The sequence below is a fragment of the Gorilla gorilla genome, chromosome 23 (genome assembly GCF_029281585.2).
Source record: "Gorilla gorilla gorilla isolate KB3781 chromosome 23, NHGRI_mGorGor1-v2.1_pri, whole genome shotgun sequence".
NCBI classification, from domain to species: Eukaryota; Metazoa; Chordata; class Mammalia; order Primates; family Hominidae; genus Gorilla; species Gorilla gorilla.
The window spans coordinates 27,088,315-27,110,851 of record NC_086018.1 but is presented as its reverse complement, the minus strand read 5'-3'; the positions used below and the strand labels follow the sequence as shown (position 1 = coordinate 27,110,851).

General features: G+C 48.0%; 2 protein-coding genes across 11 annotated transcripts in view; one reads left to right on the top strand and one right to left on the bottom strand.

The window, feature by feature from the left end:
• The window catches only part of KREMEN1 (kringle containing transmembrane protein 1), an 83,176-nt gene extending 76,354 nt beyond the window's left edge, over positions 1-6,822 (bottom strand). For 3 of the 7 annotated variants that reach the window (XM_055374099.2, XM_055374097.2, XM_019018743.4), the window contains exon 1: positions 6,582-6,816. In XM_055374099.2, coding sequence (XP_055230074.1) covers positions 6,582-6,678 — 97 coding nt within the window. In that variant the 5' untranslated portion in view covers positions 6,679-6,816. Of the gene's footprint in view, positions 1-6,581 lie in introns of all 7 variants that reach the window. The other 4 variants (XM_055374098.2, XM_063704896.1, XM_055374101.2 and 1 more) reach the window with 3 other exon arrangements.
• C23H22orf31 (chromosome 23 C22orf31 homolog) lies at positions 5,845-21,087 on the top strand. Of its 4 annotated transcripts, none has more exons than XM_055374102.1 (3): positions 5,845-5,932; positions 18,875-19,303; positions 20,577-21,087. In XM_055374102.1, the coding sequence occupies exons 2-3, from the start codon at positions 18,995-18,997 to the stop codon at positions 21,015-21,017; spliced, it is 750 nt and encodes a 249-aa protein (XP_055230077.1). In that variant the 5' UTR covers positions 5,845-5,932; positions 18,875-18,994; the 3' UTR covers positions 21,018-21,087. The 4 variants fall into 4 exon arrangements, with proteins under 4 accessions (XP_055230077.1, XP_055230078.1, XP_030861444.1 ...); XM_055374103.1 differs by lacking the exon at positions 5,845-5,932 and adding an exon at positions 16,212-16,307; XM_031005584.2 differs by lacking the exon at positions 5,845-5,932 and adding an exon at positions 17,776-17,928.
• Positions 21,088-22,537: the final 1,450 nt, after the last annotated feature.

Below are 22,537 nucleotides of genomic sequence, written 5' to 3'. Positions count from 1 at the left end.
TTGGTTGCCATGTTTTCCTCCAACTTTAGGACACTAAGGCACACGCACAGCCATCTAATATGTCTGTTTGGAAGGTATGAAGAAACCATGCAGAGTCAATCATACACGCTGATAGCTACAGCCGCTCTGAATCACCTTTAAAAGTTGCCTACACCGTTTTTACTATTTCCTAGCTTTAAAATTTTGTGTGTGAGTATATCGTTCTGGTTCTAACCAAGAATCTAACCAAACTGAAAGAAATCCAGCCCTCAAAGTCTGCACTTGCTAATGTGGTGTGACACTTGGGTTTGGAAGCGGCTGCAGCCTCCTCAGCCCACTAGAAGCAGGGCCCCGCCCTTGTGGCAAATTGAACAATAAAAGTTTAATGCTTTGGCTACTTGCCAGAGATTAAATCCGTGGCAAGGGAAGCTAGAAGCTGGGCCCAGCAGAGGGGTAGCTCTGAGAGGGCCCTCTTGTATAAATGCAGGGAGAGAGGCAACTTTGCGTGTGAGGTGGCCTAAAACATTTTGTCTGCCAAGGTGCTCCCTAGCACCCCAATTCATTCATTCCTCTTTAAACTGGTACAAGTCCAGGCTAGGAAGGTGTTTACCTAGAAAGAGAATTTAAAAGTGGGGGAAGGGATTCCCTTAGAAGAGAAGTCACGTTTCTGTGGAGTAGTTATTTGTGAGGCGTATGGAAGCCAATCTGACATTTTTCTGCAATGGCCTCTTTCCTTTCCCTCATCAGTCTGAATCCAGACAAAGTCTCAGAAGGTGAGGTAAGGGTTGAGGGAAGCACCGTCATCTTGGGAGGAAGACTATGAAGATAAGACAGGGAGGAAAAATAGAGTGACCTCAGACTGCTCCTCCTAGACTAATACTTATGGGTTCCAGCTGGATTCTCAAGGTCAAACTGAATATAGAAGGAATGTCAGTCATCATTCTCACCAATGACAAGGCTGCACAGTGAGCCGGCCAGAAGGTAACCTGCCAAGTAGCGTTGGGGGTGCTGGATCTCACTTCAAACCTATACAGGTAGTTTTCTAAGGGACACATTCACTTCCTCCTATGTTGTCCTTATTCAGGCGGCAGACACTCAAGGCAAAACTACAGATCCAAACTTCCGGCCTCTCTCAAGTGTTTTGCATTAACTGTTCCACAGTACAAGCACAATCAACTTGGTATGTTTGAATGTTTCATTTTGTTTTTTCAGAAATGTTTTAATTAAAACAAAATAATCAGCTATGCTAAGCACATTGTTATTTTTTAAAACGACTTTAAATATGACAACAGAACCATGGACATAAAAAGTAACTGGTTAGGAAAGTCATAGAAGTTTGTTTTCTTCTTCTTCTTCTTTTTTTTTTTTCCTGGCTGTTTTTCTGTGTCAGGGCTGGTGCCACCTGCTGCCTGGGCTTTCCTCTGAGAAATAGATCTCTCAACGGTTTGTTCTAAGCAACATCTGCAGGCATAGTTGAACAAACCATAGGCCAGTTCCAAGGCAGGCACTATTTATGTAGTGTACACTGAACCACGCTGAATTTCTCTTTAGGACATTTTCAAGGTGTTTTTGTTTGTTTGTTTGTTTGTTTGTTTTTGAGACAGGGTCTTGCTCTGTTGCCCAGACTGGAGTGCACTGGCACAATCTCAGCTCACTGCAACCCTGACCTCCCAGCTCAAGTGATCCTCCCACCTCAGCCTCTTGAGTAGCTAGGACTACACGACATCTGGCTAATTTTGGTTTATTTTTTGTAGAGACAGGGTTTCACAGAGACACGGTCTCACTATGTTGCCTAGGCTGGTCACAAACTCCTGGGCTCAAGGGATCCATTCACCTGAGCCTTCCAAACTGCTGGGGTTACAGGCTTGAGCCACTGCACCTGGTCTAAAAGTCCTATTAAAGACCCAAATGTACGTGCACGAACTTTTCCCCATACGTATCTTTTTAAAAAAAATTGTGGTAAAATATTAACATAAAATGTACCATTTTAACCATTTCTCCCATATGTATCTTAAAGTTAGTTAACAGTAAATGGTAAAAGTTTCATTCATTCACCAAAATCAAGCCTCCTTCTCACCTTTTCTAGACCAGTGAACACTGAAAAAAATCAGAAGACATGGACCTTGAACAGAACTCAGCAAAGCACAGCCTGTGGCCCAAATCTGGCTCACTGCCTGTTTCTGTATGGCCCACAAGCTAAGACTTAAAAAATCTATAATTTTAAAAATATTTTAGTTTTGAAAAATCAAATGAACAATATTTTGTTAACATAAAAATTATAGGAAATTCCCAGCCTGGGCAACATGGTGAAACCCCGTCTCTACTAAAAATAAAATACTAGCCAGGCATGGTGATGCATGCCTGTTATCCCAGCTACTTGAGAGGCTGAGGCAGGAGAACTGCTAGAACCCGGGAAGTGGAGGTTGCAGTGAGCCGAGATTGTGCCACTGCACCTCAGCTTGGGTGACAGAGTGAGACTCCGTCTCTTTAAAAAAAAAAAAAAAATAGGAAATTCAAATTTCAGTGTCCATAAAGCCTTACTGAAACACAGTCACACCCATTCATTTGTCTTTTGTCTGTGCTGCTTTTGCCCTACCGAGTTGAATAATTGCAACACAGATAGTATAAGGCCCATGAATCTCATATTATTTACTGTCTTCCTCTACAAAAAATGTTTGCCCATACCTGACCTAGATTATCAGTTGACATTTCCAGACTCAAAAATTCTAAACTAAGGATGGTATATTCCCCATCACCAAAAATCCCTAATCTGTATATTGTGAAGCTATTTAAAGCAATATATTTTATCTTACTCATTTATTGCTTTTGGTCTAACTATGCTAAACCATGAGTTTATCAATAATATCTGTATTGATATACAAGAAGTGCATCAATTTTCTGTTTATGAGTAGTGAGCCTAAAAGGAATGCTTTCTTGCTTTAAGATTTATAAAGGGGCTCATTGCCTATCTCAAATATTTTTTTTTATTTATTTATTTTGAAACAGAGTTTTGCTCTTATTGCCCAGGCTGGAGTGCAATGGTGTGATCTCAACTCACCGCTACCTCTGCCTCCTGGGTTCCAGCGATTCTCCTGCCTTAGCCTCCCAACTAGCTGGGATTACAGGCACGCGCCACCATGCCCGGCTAATTTTTTGTATTTTTAGTAGAGATGGGGTTTCACCATGTTGGCCAGGCTGGTCTTGAACTCCTGACCTCAGGTGATCCGCCTGCCTTGACCTCCCAAAATGCTGGGATCACAGGTGTGAGCCACCGCACCCAGCCTCAAAGATTTAAATGGTTTGTCTAGGGACTAAAATATATTTTCACAAAAATATCAGAGGTCTTTGACAGCATGTCGAAATGGTGTTTCTTAAAATACTCAGAGTATGCAAGTAACTGGTATGCACCCTTCACTCCTTCACTGCTTCAGCCCCCATGTCGCTTACAGGTAATTCTATTAGCATTAATGAAGTCCCCAAGAGAACCAAGAATTGGTAGACAGTATGAAGCTCTAGCTGTTAACTGAACTCATAGGTTTTACGGCAAACACACTACTGGCTAGTGGGGCAAATTCCAGATGAGGAGTTAGAGGAGAATGAGCATCAGTCTATAAACTTATAAAAGGTATTCACAGCAAACATAACCTGAGTGGAGAAGCTCTGTTGATATGCACCTGATAGACCCTAAAGGTAGTAAAACACTCAGGTGAGTAGACCATAAATTCCATAAATTCCAGATGGGACCTACTACAGAGAACCTCTCGACCACATGGCCCTGGTTGCACTCCTCCTTGAAGGAAAGTCTAGATTCCATTACCTTCTACTTTCCTTCTTATGAGTTGTGAAGGAAGGAAGAGAATCTTAGAGGAAGAATGAAAAGAAGGGAGATCATTTGGGGTTGGCTACACATTGTAATTAGAAGTAGGATTGATGGGGAATGAGCTAACTGTTTTTATAAAGTCAGCATTCAAAAATGCAAACCACCAGTAATTTAAATATTACAAAATTGTGCAGAATATAAATATTGAAATAATTTTTTCCATCCACAAAATTTTAGAGAAAATTACAGTATCAAAAAATATAAAATGGCAAGTTTGGCATATCCTCAGAGTAAAGTGTGTGTGTGTGTGTTTTAGTGAAAAGGATTTTAAAAGCTAGTGAGTAGGATCTAGACAGGATGTGTTGGTGAAGACCATGGGGTATCTCCCTAAAACTGCTTCTGCAACTAGACAGGAAAAGTCAAAAAAGCAAAGCACTGAGTTATCAGGACGGTAAGGCACCAAGCTGGCAAGGCTCAGTGAGTTGGGAACTTGGGCCACTTATCACAAATTATTTCACAACGATTATTTGCCCCTACCCCAGACTCCTAAATAAAAGTACACCAAAATTTGGGGTGCAAACTTCATAAGAGCTGCTGCATTTGACCTTAAAAAAGCAAAGATATCTGGGAAGAGAATAGCTTCCAACGAGCTTAAGGAGAGTTGGCTCACTCGATGCTTTTCAGAGCTGCTGTTCTGCCCTTTCCAGAAGGGGAACCAGTCTATTTCCACCCATACCTCTCTCTTTGTAGGGGACATTAAACCCTGACCACACAGATAGCAAAGTGGAGCTAAGGGGTTACTAGGTTACAGTTATGTGGACATATCCTGGCTCTCGGAATGTCCCTCACTCCTCACAACAGTAGAAGTGAACATACTGTAGAAGTCCCATAAAAGACGGTGATCACTCAGAAACCACTTACTGAGCCTCAGGTTTACAACACTTGGAGACCCCAGTTCTACTAATTTAAAGCCAAGCTTAGCCTTTTACAGAAATGAATCAGACCGAAAGCTCTTAGCATTCCCAGGGTAAATGAGGTGTCTAGCACTCGATGAACTGTGAGGCCCTATAAAAGTATTATTAAAATATGTTTATTGACTCCCTCCTATATGTGGGTATGTTACCTACAGTATATCATTTAATCTTCACAACACTCTGCAAAGAAGTTATCCTGTCTTTACAGATGAGGAAACTGAGGCTCAGAGAGCTGAAGGCATGGCCCAAAGTCACGCAGTAAGTGACAACACCAAGTCCCAGCTTTTTCGCTAATCCAAGCCAATGAGTAAACAAAGCAACTCTGAGTTTTCTTACACCAGCAAAATCCCATCCTTTCCAACATCACTCTGTGACTTTGGGTGGAGAACCCAGAGGCGGGTTTTCCTACTCCTGCAGACTGGTAATAAACTCTTCCCATCCCTTTCACAAATGGCCTATGCTCAACACCCAAACAGCCTGCAGAGAAATGCAACGCCCTCTTGCCTTCTCTTCAACTTAGAAAGGATTCGGCTACAAGGTTGCGTGTGGAAGTTAAGCAAAGTTCAAGCTTCATCCTGGTCCAGGGCCTCACCTCGGGAAGACCTGGCCTTGGCCTTGGCCTGGGGAGTGAGTGACCTGTCTAAGGTGTGGGCTGATCCAAAACACGGAGCTCGGCGTTGCACCCTCAGGAAGAGCACCCTAAACTCAGTAGGGGAGAAGTTTCCCATCACCGCTTCCTTTTTTCTCTCCCCCTTCTGCGCCATCACCTGAGTCACAGGGAAGTTCAAAGCGGCCCAGCAGAGAGAGAGGGCACGTCCCGTCCGTCTGGGTACAAGGTCGTCCCAGGACCCTAACCTGCCTCTAGCAGGGCGAACAAGTCCATCCCGTTCCTCGCGAGGCAGAAGTTACAATGTCCGCCAAGCGGGTGCAGCCGAGGACTCGGGAAAAGGGGCTGAGCGCCGGCTCCTCCCGCCTCCGCTCTGCTCTGCGCGGGGAGGCGCCGGGTTCCACCGGTGTAGGCGGGAGGAGAGGACTGGGGGACGCGGGGGCGTCGTAGTGAGGCTCAGGGAGGGGACCTTGGCCCAGGGGAGGGATGTCGCTGGAGGTCTCGGAGAGGGGCGTATAGCCTCTTGTAGCGGGGGAGTCGTCCCGGTGCAAGGTGCGTCGATGAAGGACTTGGGGCGGGATCCCAGGAGGTACTGGGGAGCAGGGGTCGTCCCGGCCCGGGAGGGGTCGCTGGGGACTTGGGGACGGGATCCCAGGAGGTACCGGGGAGCAGGGGGCGTCCTGGCCCGTGGGGAGTCGCTGGGGATTTTGGGACGGGATCCTAGGAGGTACCCGGGAGCAGAGGACGCCCCGGCCCGGGGGGAGTCGCTGGGGACTTGGGACGGGATCCCAGGAGGTACCGGGGAGAGGGGGCGTCCCGGCCTGGTTGGGGTCGCTGAGGGACTCGGGCAGCGGGTCCCAGATCCCGAGACAGAGAAGATGTCCCAGCCCGGGGGGCGTCACAGAGGGGCTTGGAAGACTCAAGGCGGAGAGGGCGTCCTGGGCTGAGGGGCGTCGCTGAGGAGCACCGGGTCCTGCAGCCGGGGGACAGTACCGGGCCCGGGGGCGTCGATGACGGGCCTGGGGGTAGCCCGGGTCCCAGGGAGGGACCATCCTGGCCTGAGGGGCGTCGCCTAGGGGCCCGGGGAAGGGGCCCGGAAGGTCCTGAAGCGGGAGGGAGGGGGCTCTCAGGCCGGCCGGCCCTTGTCGCCCCTCGAGTGGGCTCCGCTCAGGGCGGGCGGCGGGGGGTCGCTCACACTCACCGGGTCCGGGGCCGAGGCCGGGGCTAGGCGCGGGCCGGGCCGCCAGCGTGAGCGCCGCGGCGGAGAGCAGGGCGAGGCGGGCGGCGGGCGGCGCCATGGGCCGTCAGTGCGGGGCCCCGGGGCGCGGCCCGGGGTAAAGGGGGCAGCGCGGGGAGCTGGGGGCGGCCATGGGAGCAGGACGCGGGGCCCGAGTGTAGCCCCGCCCCGGCCGCCCGGCCGCTCCGCCCCGGCCCGCCCAGCTCAGCGCCGCCACCGCCCCTGCAGCCTGGGGCCCGCCCGGATCCGCAGAAAGGCCCGGGGGGCGGAGCCCACTGCGCACGCACGCCCCGCCCCGGCCGCGCGCCGCTCCTGCCACTCACGCATCAGGCCCCGCCCATCTCTCGCCTCACCTGGGCCGGCCCCGCAGGGCCCTCTGTTTGTCCCATCCAAGGGTAGGATCAGCAGGTGAGGGGCGGGGCCTCGGCCCAGCCTCCAAGTCACCAAGCGGTTTGGCGGGGCTGAAATAGGCCGGGCTCCCAGTGACCCCTGCTCCACCCTCACTTAGGTCGTGACCCACGCGCGAGGTCAGCTACAGCGGTAATAATTACAACAGCAGTTTGCAAACTGTTTTCCCTTGCTTAGCTCATCGTAATGGTTAAGAAAAGAATGCTTTGGAGAGTTCACATCCCACTTGGTCACCTGTAAGACCTTGGACAGGTTTAAAGGAAAAATAGCTCTTACCTCAATTTCCTCATCTGTTAAATGGAGGTGATAATAGCTACTACTCCTCAGAACGCTTGCACTAAATAAGAATGCCTACAGCCGAGTGCGGTGGCTAACAACTCCTGTGATCCCAGCACTTTGGGAGGCCGAGACGGAAGAATCGCTTGAACCCAGGATTTTGAGACCAACCTGGGCAACACAGCGAGACCCCATCTCTACAAGAAAAAAATAAATAAATCAGTGGTCCCAGCTACTCAGGAGACTGAAGCACGAGGATCGCTTGAGCCCTGGAGGTCGGGCTTGCAGTGAGCCTTGTTCGCACCACTGCACTCCAGCCTGGGTGACAGAGCAAGACCCTGTCTCAAAAAAAAAAAAAAAAAAAAAAAAAAAAAAAAACGAAAGCATGGAAGCTTTTACGCACGCACAGTAGGAGTTCAGCAAATGTTGAATTTCTTTCTCCACCCCAAGTTTGCAGCCACATACTGACCCCTGGTTCCGTATCTTATCACATAGCCAGTTTCAACTAGGGCAACTTTCCTGATCTGTCTGAGGCTCAGCCGTTTGCAGAATAGGAATAATAAAAGGCCTTCAGAGGATTCGATGAGATAGAAGCAAGTAAAACGACCAACGCAACGTCGAGAAATGGATGAGACAGTACTGCTTATCCTACAGCCTGGGATGTTAGGGATCAGAGAGCACGCGGCTTGCTTAAACTTTCGGCCCCAGCGTGGTAGGCCCTTTGCCCGCCTCCCCCCGCCCCGACCCCGGCAAGGTCTTCCCCTGCCGCACCCGGGGTCGGTCGTGGGCCGTCCTCCTCCCCCGCCCTCCCCCCAGGCAGAGGGGATTTTCCTACAGCTCCCGCCTAAAGCGCAGCGGTGACGCCCGGCGGGGCAGGTCCAGGCGGCGCGCCGGGCGCTTTCAAGTCCCTGGTCCCGGGCTTGCAAGTGCAGACCTGCGCCCGGCGCGGCGGCGGGAACATCTGCCCCAGTGTGCAGACTCGCCGCACCCAGAGCGCGGCTGGGCGGGACCGGCCCGCCTTGGGTACACTCGCCCCTGGGCCCCCTCAACCCCCGGGCTCCACCCACTTATCCACTCCCAGAGCCCGCGTCCCCCCAAACTCCTTTCCCCACCCACGGCTGCTCGCAGGGCCGGGCCCCAAGGGCGCAGCTACCTCCCACGAGGCCTCTCGATCTCTGTCCCTCTCCACCCACACGACTCAGCGCTGTAGCAAGAAGAATCTTGTTCAGTGATTGTTTTCATGTGTCATTCCCGAGTTCAAGGATCCTCTGGGCTTCTTATTGGAACTTAGGGGCACCCACTATCCCCTCACCCAGCCAGCCTCGGTCCTGGGGACCGCCCCCCCACCTCCTGCCACCGGTGATTCCCACTTTTGTCCAGCTTTCCCCTTTTCCACAATTTTGGGCCCTTCCCACCTTCTCCACCGGACCTGAGAACCCTTATTCCGGGACTTCTGTGCCCTCCCAGACAGCAGTGCCTTTGAAGAGAATGAAATGAGAAGATGCAGGTGAAGCTCTCAGCCCAAAGCAAACACTCAATAAAGTCGAACTTTCCTTCGTTCAGCAAATATTCAGCGAGGAACATGCCAAGGGCTGAGGATACAGCCACCAAGACCAAATCTTCCTCTTGGAACTTACATTCTAGTCAACCTGAAAACACACAAATTCCGGAGAACAAAAAGTACTGCAAAGACAAGAAAATTATGTTGACCACATGTTCTGTGGATTTTTTTTCTTTTTCTTTTTCTGGAGACAGGGCCTCCATCTGTCGCCCACACTGGAGTGCAGTGGTGAGATCACGGCTCACTGCAGCCTCCAATTCCTGGGCTCCAGTGATCCTCCTGCTTCAGCCTCCTGGATAGCTGGGACTACAGAGGCATGCCACCACACCTGGCTAACCTTTGGACTACTTTAAGCAGGATGCCAGAGAAAGACTTCAGCAAAGCAGGACACGGGTCTCTCCAGTTCACAAGGTTCTTTCTGCATCTCATTCAGGTTTCAGAGAAGAAAATAGGAAGGGCACCCAAGAGGTTGGAAACAAAGTTTATTTGGCCAAGTCTGGGCAGCCATGCCTTGTGATAGTAGCTTTGGTCTGTCCTGCCTGCTGCGGGAAGGCACCCCTCCTGGGCTGGCAGCAGCCCCTCCTCCAATTGGCTCTCTGTGTCATGTACACCGCTTAGGACCAGCCGTATAATTGGCATGACACAGTGAGAAATGAAAATGTATGTCCTTTGTCCAAACTTATTAAGAATTTCAAGACAGGCCAGGCGCTGTGGCTCACGCCTGTAATCCCAGCATTTAGGGAGGCCAAGGCAGGTGGATCACCTGAGTTCAGGAGTTTGAGACCAGCCTGGCCAACATGGTGAAACCTCATCTTTACTAAAAATACAAAAAATTATCCGGGCTTGGCGGTGGGCGCCTGTAATCCCAGCTACTCAGGAGGCTGAGACAGGAGAATTGCTTGAACCTGGGAGGTGGAGGTTGCAGTGAGCCAAGATCGTGCCACTGCACTCCAGCCTGAGCGACAGAACAAGACTCCATCTCAAAAAAAAAAAAAAAAAAAAAAAGAATTTCAAGACAGTGACAGCAGAAGATGAAAAGATAAAGCATGTGTGGGGCCCTTCCAAGCAAGGGGGCCTATGTTGATATACAGGTTGCACGCCCATGAAAATGGTCGTATTGTACAACAGGACTCGGAAATTGTGTGCAAGCTCCTCCTGGCACTGGCTGCAGTGAAAAACATCCCTCTAGCCTTCTCCACCCCCACCTTCTCTTTTCCAGCTGAAAGCCCAGCACAGGTGATGGAAACAGTGCACAAGAGGCTAAAAATACAGCCCAGCATGTCTAGGTCATGGCACTTAACAGCTCAAGGTCTTTTGTGGTCCTGGCTTCTGGCAGAGAGCAACCCGGGATACTCATTTCAGTGCTTTACATGCCTGGGGTGTTTAGCAGCTTTATTTCATGGAAAGAGTGAGGACACTGAACGCAGCTCCTGGGCCTCCAGAAAGATATTGGTGTCTGTTTGTCTGTTTGCACTGTGCAAGTAAGGCCCCTTTCTTCCTCTGAGGGCAGCAGGATTGGCCAAGAAGCCAGGAGACCTACAATGTTGGAGTTTGGGTCATTCAACTGTCTTTGAAACTCCAGTTGGGATGATTTCTGCTCAAAGGGCAGTCATTTTATGGAAAGAGCCCTGGAGGAGGGGGCCTGATTATAATGACAGCAATAGCAAACGTTTACTGCAGACTTGACTAAGGCTATGCAGGGTGTCTACGGTTGCATTTCACAAAATCCGCCCAGTAGCCTTATGAGGGAGGCATTCTTACCAGCCCCACACCCACCCCAGAACAAAGAGAGATTAAATGACTTGCCCAAAGGTGACATCGTGTTAGAGCTGGGCTTTGAACCCAGGCAGTGGAACCCTAGTCTTACCCTCATAAATACCAGGCTGGGCCAGGCGTGGTGGCTCACACCTGTAATCCCAGCACTTTGGGAGGCCGAGGCAAGTGGATCACAAGGTCAGGAGTTCAAGACCAGCCTGACCAACATAGTGAAACCCCATCTCTACAAAAATACAAAAACTAGCCGGGTGTAGTGGCGGGCGCCTGTAGTCTCAGGTACTTGGGAGACTGAGGCAGGAGAATGGCTTGAACCCAGGAGACAGAGGTTGCAGTGAGCCGAGATCGTGTCACTGCACTCCAGCCTGGGAGACAGACCAAGACTCCGTCTCAAAAAAAAAAAAAAAAAGTACCAGGTTAAGCCACCTCCTTGTCTTTTTTGTTTTAAAGACAGGGTCTTGCCGGGTACAGTGGCTTAGGCCTGTAATCCCAGCACTTTGGGAGGCCGAGGTGGGCAGATCATGAGGTCAGGAGATCGAGACTATCCTGGCTAACATGGTGAAACCCCGTCTCTACTAAAAATACAAAAAATTAGCCGGGCATGGTGGCAGGTGCCTGTAGTCCCAGCTACTCAGGAGGCTAAGGCAGGAGAACGGTGTGAACCCGAGAGACAGAGGTTGCAGTGAGCCAAGATCGCACTACTGCACTCCAGCCCAGGCAACAGAGCAAGACTCCGTCTCAAAAAAAAAAAAAAAAGAAATTTAAAGACAGGGTCTTGAGCCCGGGCAGGATGGCTCGTGCCTGTAATCTCAGCACTTTGGGAGGCTGAAGTGGGTGGATCACTTGAGGTTAGGAGTTCGAGACCAGCCTGGCCAACATGGTGAAACCCCATCTGTAAAAAAATAAATAAATAAATAAAAATTAGCCAGGTGTGGGGGTGTGCGCCTATAATGTCAGCTACTTGGGAGGCTGAGGCAGGAGAATCACTTGAACCCGGGAGACAGAAGTTGTAGTGAGCAGAGATAGTGCCACTGTCCTCCAACCCAGGCAAGTGTGAGACTCTGTCTCAAAAAAAAAAAAAAAAAAAAAAAAAAGACAGGGTTTGATATGTTGCCCAGATTGGATTGCAGTGACTATTCACAATCATGGCACACTACAGCCTCGAATTCCTGGACTCCAGCAATCCTCTCACCTCAGACTCAGTAGCTGGGGCTACAGATGCTTGCTACTGTACCTAATGCCTCCTTATTCTGTCATTAGGCCAGGTGTGGTGGCTCACATTTGTAATCCCAGTACCTCGGGAAGCTGAGGTGGGAGGATCTCTTGAACCCAGTATTTTGAGGTTACAGTGAACGAGGATAGAGCCACTGCAACCCAGCCTGGGCAACAAGAAAGCCAGACCCTGTCTCTAAAATTAATAATAATAGCCTGGGCACGGTGGCTCATGCTTGTAATCTCAGTACCTTGGGAGTCCGATGCTGGCAGATCACCTGAGGTCAGGAGTTCGAGTCCAGCCTGGCCAATATGGCAAAACCCCAGTTCTGCTAAAAATACAAAAATTAGCCGGGCATGTTGGCTCATGCCTGTAATCCCAGCGACTTGGGAGGCTAACGCAGGGTTCAGCTACTTGAACCCTGGTGGTGGAAGTTGCAGCGAGCCAAGGTCGTGTCACTGCACTCTAGCCTGGGCAAGAAAGCGAGAGTCTGTGTCAAAAAAGAAAGAAAAGAAAAGAAAAAAGAAAATTAATAATAATAATTAATAAAAAATAAAATAATAGGTTTCTGTCACCAAATGCTTACTGAGTGGTCCAGAGCTGGGACTGGAATGAGGCAAGTGAAGTATGTGCCTCAGGCACAGAGTTTAAGAGGATTTTTAGAAAACACAATAAAAAATCCAGTAATCAAGATAAATATTATTTAATAGATATTTTATACATCTAATAAATATATTTAGTAAATAGTATTTAATGCAATATTTTCAATAATTTTTTTAGCATCTAAATGAATGCAAAAAAATCCATTATGAACAGACTGTCCCAACTTTAAATGAAGATAGGATCTGTATTCCCGATTTTCCTTCAGCCTCAGGCTTGAGGCTGCACTGTATCATTACTGAGTCTCCCAGGATTCTGGCTCAGACAACTAGTGATGGGAAATTCAAGACAGGCAGTCATTTGCTTGTTCTGATGGGGGTGAAGGAAGAGAAAGACTCTGGTCTTGAACATAATGAGTTAGAGTTGTCTGTGGGGCATCCAGGTGGGCACCTCTGAAGACTCACAGTAGGGTTTGGGTTAGCATTGAGGAGGCGTTGGCTGGGCGCGGTGGCTCCCGCCTGTAATCCCAGCACTTTGGGAGGCCGAGGCAGGTGGATCACCTGAGGTCAGGAGTCCAAGACCAGCCTGGCTGACATGGTGAAACCCTGTCTCTACTAAAAATACAAAAATTAGCTGGGCATGGTGGTGAGTGCTTGTAATCCCAGTTACTCGGTAGGCTGAGGCAGGAGAATTGCTTGAACCCAGGAGGCGGAGGTTGCAGTGAGCCACGATCGTGCCACTGCACTCCACCCTGGGCAGCAGAGCGAGACTCCATCTCAAAAAAAAAAAAAAAAAAAAGAAAGAAAGAAAGGAGAAAGTGTGGGACATCTGCTGGAGTCAGGTGAGAACTGGTGGGAAGGCACACAGGACACCCTTATTTTGCATACTTGGCCCACGATTGGTGCATATTCAGCACATGTGGTCCAAATCATTGGTCCTCTGAGTTTGCATCACAGTTCAGGAATCTTTTCCAATTCTTTCCCATCCAAAGTGTTTCTCTTCTGCATCATGAACCTCAGATATGTTCCCACATGGGTATGGAAGTTTACTGCTTGGGTGTTAAAACAAAAACATCTGAGGAAATTAAAAGCAACTAAATTCCACTAGAATTGCATGGGTGGGGCAGGGCCATAAAGGCGGAAGACAAGAATTAAGAGAAATTGACTCAATTTCTTCTTTATTAGCTGATCCACCAGAAGGAGAATAAGAGCTAAGAGAAGCTAAAAAGAAGAAAGGTAGTAGTAAAGGAAAGACAAAAAAAAAAAAAAAAAAAGGAAGAAGGAAGATTATAGGAGCTAAAAATACTGTGAGGAAAGTTTGGCTAAACATCAAAGAAGGACAGATGTGTTTGCAAATAGAAGCGGTGGTTTAGATATATCAGGAAGCACAGCTCGAAATGATGGGTGGAAAATAAAGGTTAGTGAGACTGAGCTCAGCAGAATAAAAAAGCTTCATGGGAGAATCAAACTAAGGAAGAGGTCTTTCAGCAACATGGAAGCCCTACCGCTTCAACCCCGAGTTCCCCGGATCAAGTGCTGGCACCCATGATGGAAACTCTTGCCATGGTTTTAGTCATTCTATTCTGACTTTAAAATTCTAAACAACCTTTGATGGGACAATCTCTGCTAAAGACTAACCACTTCCTTATCTTATCTTCAGCTACCTGCTTCCCTTTCCGTTTAACAAAGCATAGAATATTCTGAACAACTCCCATAACCAGGGGATGTAGCTCCTCTACATTCAACACTTCTGTGAGGTCAATCGATCTGACAAATATATAATGAAGATGGATCATGAAAGTCTGATACCCAAGTCAGATCAGAAACATTCCCTATTTCCAAGAGGTTCATTGCTTGGCCTCATACACTAGATTTTTTTTCTTTGTTCTTTTTCTTTTTTGTAGAGATGGGGTCTTGCTTTGTTGCCCAAGCTCATATTGAACTCCTGGATTCAAGTGATCCTTCTGCCTCATTCTCCCAAAGTGCTGGGATTATAGGTGCGAGCCACCACACCGGCCATAAACCAGATTGATGTACACGAATGACCTGAGACAAAGATCACATCAAATGTTGCATTACATCACTTAAACCATGAGCAACAGGAGCTCAAGAAAGGGTCAGATGAGTAAATGGACCATAATATTAATAACATTCACATGGTCAGGCGCAGTGGCTCACGCCTGAAATCCCAGCACTTTGGGAGGTGAAGGCTGGTAGATCACGAGGTCAGGAGTTCGAGACCAGCCTGGCCAACATGGTGAAACCCCGTCTCTGCTAAAAATACAAAAATTAGCCGGGCGTGGAGGCGCACACCTGTAATCCCAGCTACTCAGGAGGCTGAGGCAGGAGAATTGCTCGAACCCAGGAGGCGGAGGTTGTGGTGAGCTGAGAATGTGCCATTGCACTCCAGCCTGGGTGACAGATTGGGACTCCATCTCAAAAAAATAAATAAGTAAAAAATAACTTTCACATGGGATAGGTGTGTTGGTTCACAGCTGTAGTCCCAGCACTTCGGGAGGCCAAGGAGGATCACTTGAGACCAGGAGTTCCAGACTAAGCCGAGCAACATAGGGAGACCTCATCTCTACCAAAAAAAAAAAAAAAAAAAAAAAATCGCTGGGCAAAAACAAGCCTGTGATCCCAGCTACTTGGGAGGCCAAAGTGGGAGGATTGCTTGAGCCCAGGAGGTCGAGGCTCCCATGAGCCATGATCACACCACTGCACTCCAGCCTGGGTGACAGACTGAGACCCTGTCTCGAAACAAAAACAAAAACACAAAAAAGCAAATATTTATTGAGTGCTTACTATACACCAGGAGCCATGCCAAGTATTTCAGATACATTGTCCCACTTCATCCTCACAATAACCCTTAGGTAGGCAGTATGACTAGCCCCATTTCACAGCTGAGGAAATTAAGGTTCAGGGGTATGAATTCACTTGCCTAATGAAAGATGGATCTGGGATGCCAACACAGGCAGATTCCCTCCTGAGCCTAGAGAAAGTCTCATGACAAGGACAGGACTAGAACTGGGCCCGGGTATGGTAGATGGATGGGCTGAACAACAGAGAGGCCAGGCATCACGGTGATAACTGTGAGTGTTTAAGAACAGGGGCAGTAGGGCTGGGTGTGGTGATTCACACCTGTATTCCTAGCACTTTGGGAGGCCAAGGCAGGTGGATCACCTGAGGTCAAGAGTTTGAGACTAGCCTGGCCAACATGGTGAAACCCCATCTCGACTAAAAATACAAAAATTAGCCCGGCATGGTAGTGCGAGCCTATAATCCCAGCTACTTGGGAGGCTGAGGCAGGAGAATCCCTTGAACCTGGGAGGTGGGGGTTGCAGTGAGCCAAGATCGTGCCACTGCACTCCAGCCTGGGTGACAAGAGTGAAACTCCATCTCAAAAACAAAAACAAAAACAAGGGCAGTATAGATTTTGGTTGGGTTCAGCCTTTGTTGGTTACTTGAGGCATGATACTTGAGCAACTTGTGCCTCAGTTTATCTGTAAAACAGGGAACAGTGCTCAAACTCATAGGACGGTTGGTAGCATTTCATGACATGATGCTAGTAAAGTGGCTAGAACAGTGCCTGGCCTTCAGGAAGCATTCAATAAATATTAGTTTTATTGACATAGGAGAAATAGCTTAGAGCAAAGTACCCTGGGTTAGTTCTAAGGAAGCCTGAGGGTTACCTGTTGTGGCATAGTCAATTGAAGTGAGTTACAATGAAGGCAGAGAAGGCAGAATTTGATAGAACTTGAAGAGTATGTATCAAGTGCTGCCCATGTGAACAGCTCTCTGCTGGAAGAAGGAGATTGAGGCTGAGCACACCTGTAATCCCAGCACTTTGGGAGGCCAAGGTGGGTGGATCACTTGAGGCCAGGAGTTTGAGACCAGCTGGGCCAACGTGGTGAAAACTCATCTCTACTAAAAATACAAAAATTAGCTGGGCTTGATGGTCCGTGCCTGTAATCCCAGCGTCTTGGGTGGCTGATGCACGAGAATTGCTTGAACCCCAGGAAGCGGAGGTTGCAGTGAGCCGAGATCGCACCACTGCACTCCAGCCTGGGGGACAGAGTGAGTAAAAGACCAAGCAGAGTCATTGAGTAAAAGACCTAGCAAAGTAAATCTAACAGATGAGTGTGTGGAAAGATGAGGTGCAGGAAAGCCAAACTCAAGTTGGAGAAGGAGAAAAGAGAAACAGATGACCTACTCCTATTATGCCTTTTTTTGCTTGACATTTCCCTCCTGTCCCTGCTTTGCAGAGTAAAGACAGATGGTAATTTCCAGGTAGTCCAGGAGCCCGGTGCCATTTTTCCAAGATTGACCAGCTTTGAAAAGACTCTTGCCTGCCCAGTCTCCAGACATTCGCAAACTCTTCCCAAAGACAAACCCTTTCCAAAGCCCTGCTCTAAAACCGACCCAGCTCTTAGGAGGTGAGGCCAGGGCTCGCCACTGAAAGGGAGCAATTGTCCCCTCAAGTGTCTGTGGGTCCAGCTGCCATAGGCCTGGAGGTGGTTCCACCACAGCCTGTGGTGCGGTCCGCCTGCAGGCTCTGATTCACTCCAGGGACAACACTTAAAAACTCAAGCAGGCAACACATGTGATTCCAGGAGCCCCTGCCAGATTCATACTCTGTTTTTCCATCATTTCACTCGCCTCCCCCTCAGGAGGGAGGCTCCCGAGGCATTTTACAAATAAAAGAATCAAACCCACCAACAGGACGAGCACCTGATAAGCAGTGAGGCATTGCCCAAGAGTTCCCAGGAAGAGGCGGCTTTGTTCTCCTTTCAAGCCCTTGACACTGCTAACAGCTCTAATTACTGCATTTGCCATGGGATGTAAAATAAAACCACATTCCAGAAACCATGTAGTCTTCCCGGGAGAGACATGCAGGGAAAGGTGCCCAGGGCTGCAGGAACCTGTTCTTTCATTCCTGGTCCCTAACCTTGGCAGCTGTTCTGAGAACTTAACAGTGCCTCCTTTATGGACATGAAAGAGGGCACTTTTGCACATGTAGGGATGCATCTCACTACCCGTATCCCCAAATCTGGTCTGCATATTTGACTACATTTCCTGCAAAACATACTTAAGAACATGAAGATCTTCAAAATTCATCCAAGCCATTTTGGGGGAAATGAGGACTTCAGAAGTTTCTGAGGCTAGAAGCAAAACCATATAGAACTTCTTCCCACATAATTTAACTATAAAATCTGATGATGTAACACCCACCCACACCCACATCACAAACCAAAGTGACATCACAAATACTAGAGATAATGGCTCAAAGCTGCCTGCATTGAGCCCAAATCTAAACAAACAGCAATTTGCCCATATGTGACTAAGACAGAGAAAGACAGGTGACTAGAAATATTAAAACAAAAACAAAAAAAAGAGAGAGAGAGAAAAAGGAAAGAGAAAATACATATTTCTTCCCCCTACTAAGCTAGCGAAAATAAAATTTAAGGCAACTGAAATATGGTAAGGTGATTTTATTTCTATAGATGACATTTCTTAGAAAGCCAGGTCTCTTTAAATATGTGATTCTAATCTACCCAAATTGTTCTGTTGCTCTTAGTTGGTCCCAGGAAATGGAGTCCGGCAGTATTAATGTTTTCGTGTTGCTTTTATGGTCCCCAGAGTATATTGATTTCCCTGTGAATGAGCTCTTCTTGGCGCATGGCAGTTGGTTAGAAAGTGTATTCAGCCGAACATGGTGGCTCATGCTTGTAATCCCAGCACTTTGGGAGGCTGAGGCGGGCGGATCATCTGAGGTTGGGAGTTCGAGGTCAGCCTGACCAACATGGAGAAACCCTGTCTCTACTAAAAATACAACATCAGCTGGGTGCGGTGGTGCATGCCTGTAATCTCAACTACTTCGGAGGCTGAGGCAGGAGAATCCCTTGAGCCCGGGAGGCGGAGGTTGCGGTGAGCCAAGATCACGCCATTGCACTCCAGCCTGGGCAACAAGAGCTAAACTCCGTCCCCCCGACATACAAAAAAAGGAAGTGTAAAGCATATTCAGGGCTTGGCAGAACTTACCGGCTGTCATGTCTGTGTTGCAGCATGGTTGAGTGTCTACAGCTCATATGGAAGTCTTGAGTGACCCTGCCTTCCATATCTTTCCAGCAGGCAGGAATTGTCTTCAATTCCTTGTGAACCCTCCCTGACCCCCGACTTCCTGCCCTGGCATGCTATGTTCTTTGAGAGCCTGAATATTACAGTGACCTTGTGGAGTGACTATCTCCTCCCTACTTGGTATAAAAGGATTTGGTGAACAGGAGAGGACATATAGTAAATTTCTAAGAACTGGGTGGAAGGAATGGCCTATAAAAAGATGTTAATATTTTGCCTTCAAAGTAGACCTTTTATTCTCTGCTGAAGAACGGTCCTTTTAAAATTCATTTCTCCCTCCTTATAATTCTAGCACCCAATCAATGTGAGACGAGACCCCAGCATCCCTATCTATGGACTCCGACAGTCCATCTTATTAAATACCAGGCTTCAGGACTGCTATGTGGACTCACCGGCTCTCACCAACATCTGGATGGCCAGAACGTGTGCAAAGCAGAACATTAATGCCCCAGCACCAGCTACCACTTCCTCTTGGGAAGTTGTAAGGAACCCATTAATTACCAGTTCCTTCTCCCTGGTTAAGCTTGTACTCAGGCGGCAACTGAAGAATAAGTGCTGCCCACCACCACAGAAGTTTGGAGAAGGAAAACTCTCGAAGAGATTAAAGCACAAGGAAGATTCAGTGATGAAAGCCACCCAGCAGGCCAGGAAAAGAAACTTCATCAGTTCCAAGAGCAAGCAGCCAGCAGGGCACAGGACGCCTGCAGGAGGTATCAGAGAGGTAGACGAGGACCAGTGGTGGGGAAAATGTGACGGGCGAGGGGAGGGAAAAGGTAAAGCCAGAGAACACTTAATGGTTGAGATTATATGGCGTGCGGCTACCGCCTGTAATCTCAGCACTTTGGGAGGCCAAGCAGGGAGGATCACTTGAGCTCAGAGAGTTCAAGACCAGCCTGGGCAACATAGGGAGACCTCATCTCTACTAAAAAAAAAAAAAAAAAAAAGCCAGGCATGATGCACACGCCTGTGATCCCAGCTACTTGGGAGGCTAAGGAGGGAGGATTACTTGAACCCAGGAGGTTGAGGCTGCAGTGAGCCATGATTGCACTACTGCATTCCTGATTGGGCAACAGAGAAAGACCCTGTCTCAAAAAAAAAAAAAAAAAACAAAGAAAAGAAAAGAAAAGAAAAGAAAAAAAGATCTATACCAAGTGAAGGAAATCCTAAAGTTGAAGACAGAATGTGCGGAGGAGGTGTAGCATGACAGAGTGGAATAATGCCCCAGATTTTGGGGTCATGCTATTTATCATTTACACTATGCTTAGTTCTAGAGAAGGATGAGGTGGCTTTCATAAGCACAGACTTGACATGAAGGAAAAATAAGGGTGAGAAGGAAGGCTAGGATATGGGTAGTGCATGCTTGTGCACACACACACACACACACACACACACAACCAGTGGTCAGCTATGGATCTGGATTGTGAGCATCCACATGGAGAACTTGGCCTACGAAGGCCTGATTGGAATCCAGGTCTGTTACCCCGTGGTGGCCAGCAGAGCTCAGTGTACCCTGGAGCTAGGCCATCAGGGTTCAAATCCCAACTCGGACTGTAATTGAGGATGACCTCGGGCTTAATTTCTTTGTGCCTTGATATTATCATATTAAATGGGGGATAACGGCCCTTCCCTCATAGGGCTTCATGAATGTTAAATAATACATGCAAAAGGCTTTTGAACAGAGCCTGGCAGAGGGTAAATAATTAGGATCTTGCGTGGCATTCAATAGATGACAGCTGTTATTAACCTTCTAGCTGTGTGGCCTTGGGCAAACCAATTCCAATTTCTTTGCCTATAAAGCTGTCTCCTGCTGACCTCACAGGGTTATGGGGAACACATGCAGTGGTATGTACATAAAGGAATTCAGTAAACTAGAACATGCTAGACAAATGTTGGTTGTTGCTGTAACCAAGACTCTGGGACACAAATCCCAGATAATTATTCTGAGCTCCCCTCTCAAGTTTTAGCTTTGACTTCTCTGCTTTCTTCCTGGCTAGAGTAAAGAAAGTTCAAAGGAGAAAAAACTAACAGTCCGCCAAGATCTTGAGGACAGATATGCTGAACATGTGGCTGCCACCCAAGCGCTACCCCAGGACAGTGGGACAGCAGCCTGGAAGGGCCGAGTGTTGCTTCCTGAAACCCAAAAGAGACAGCAGTTGTCGGAGGACACGCTAACCATCCATGGTCTCCCCACAGAGGGTTACCAGGCTCTGTACCACGCTGTGGTGGAGCCAATGCTGTGGAATCCTTCAGGGACCCCCAAGAGGTACAGCCTGGAGCTGGGCAAGGCCATTAAACAAAAGCTCTGGGAGGCTCTGTGCAGTCAGGGTGCCATCTCTGAAGGTGCTCAGAGGGACCGGTTCCCTGGCAGGAAGCAGCCAGGTGTCCACGAGGAGCCTGTACTCAAGAAATGGCCCAAGTTAAAGAGCAAAAAATAGGAACAGGAACTCATCGGATTAGAGTATTCTCTGCTAGAGATCTGAAAAATAAACACAACTTTGCACCTTCCGTGTCATCGCAGAGTGCTTTACAAATTAGCGACACCCTCTCAGGGGAAACAAAGAGGTACCAGATTCGCTGAAGACCAAGGGTCCCTCTCCACTCATGATTAGGTAATTTTGAAGGGTAGATGCTTGGAATATTTTTCCTCCAAGGCCTTGAGAGTCTCTTAGTCTTCCAGGTAGGAAAAGGCCTGACAGATAAAGCAGATGTTTTATATTCAGGCTATGGTTCCCTATTTCCTTCCTTCTTTCCCTTCCTTTTCTTTCTTTTGAGACAGCTCTGTCGCCCAGGCTGGAGTGCAGTGGCATGATCATAGCTCACTGCAGTCTCGACTTCCTGGGCTCAAGCAATCCTCCTGCCTCAGCCTCCTGAGTAGCTAAGACTACATTTGGACCCCAACATGTATAGCTTTTTTTTTTTCTCGGTAGAGAGATGGGGTCTCACTATGTTGCTGAGGCTGGTCTCCAACTCCTGCCTCAGGAGATCCTCCTGACTCAACCTCCTGAATAGCTGGGATTATAGGTATGAGCTCCCACACCTGGCCATATGGTTCCTTATTTTTATAAAGTGGATGGCCGGGTGCGGTGGCTCATGCCTGTAATCCCAGCACTTTGGGAGGCCAAGGTGGGCAGATCACGAGGTCAGGAGATCGAGACCATCCTGGCTAACACGGTGAAACCCCGTCTCTACTAAAAATACAAAAAAAAAAAAAAAAAAATTAGCCGGGCGTGGTGGGGAGCACCTGTAGTCCCAGCTACTCAGGAGGCTGAGGCAGGAGAATGGCTTGAACCCGGGAGGCGGAGTTTGCAGTGAGCCGAGATTGCACCGCTGCACTCCAGCCTGGGCGACAGAGTGAGACTCTGTCTCAAAAATAAATAAATAAATAAATAAATAAAAAATAAAAAGTGGACCCCTAAGCTCAATCACTATCACTTTCCCTAGCTCCTTCTACGTAGGGCTGAGCAGAAAGCCTACCATTCTCACAAGGATGTAAACCCACACACCTTATAACAGATGCTCTCCTGTGACACTGCCTAAACCCCCAATAACCTGGACTCTATATTAACAGGAGAGAAAGTTATATGAATGCTTCCATGGACGAGTAGAAGTTAAAAGTACTGCCCCATGCAAACCTCCCCTTGTTGAATCTGTAGACTTTTACTGAACAGACCAATGACAACATATAACACATACTTGATAAAATTGTATTTTTTTTTTACAGTCATTTGTACAATTTGTTACAAAACCATAGAAGACTACAACTTGTTTTAAATCATTTTTGGTCTGCAAATATGTAAAATCTGTGTGCAATTATCATGTATTTACAGGGTCTTGTGTTAGTCATTTTCAATGATTATTCCAACAATGTCACACTCTCAACATAAGACATGGCTTAAGATAAATATATTAGTAAATAAATATTCTGAGAACATATTTCCATAAATGAAATGTGCTG

What these genes read in the sequence shown, in the direction of transcription:
- C23H22orf31 (XM_031005584.2), top strand. An exon ending in CTGCAGGAGGTATCAGAGAG is followed by an intron (nt 19,304 to 20,576) that starts GTAGACGAGGAC and finishes CTTCCTGGCTAG; the next exon opens with AGTAAAGAAAGTTCAAAGGA.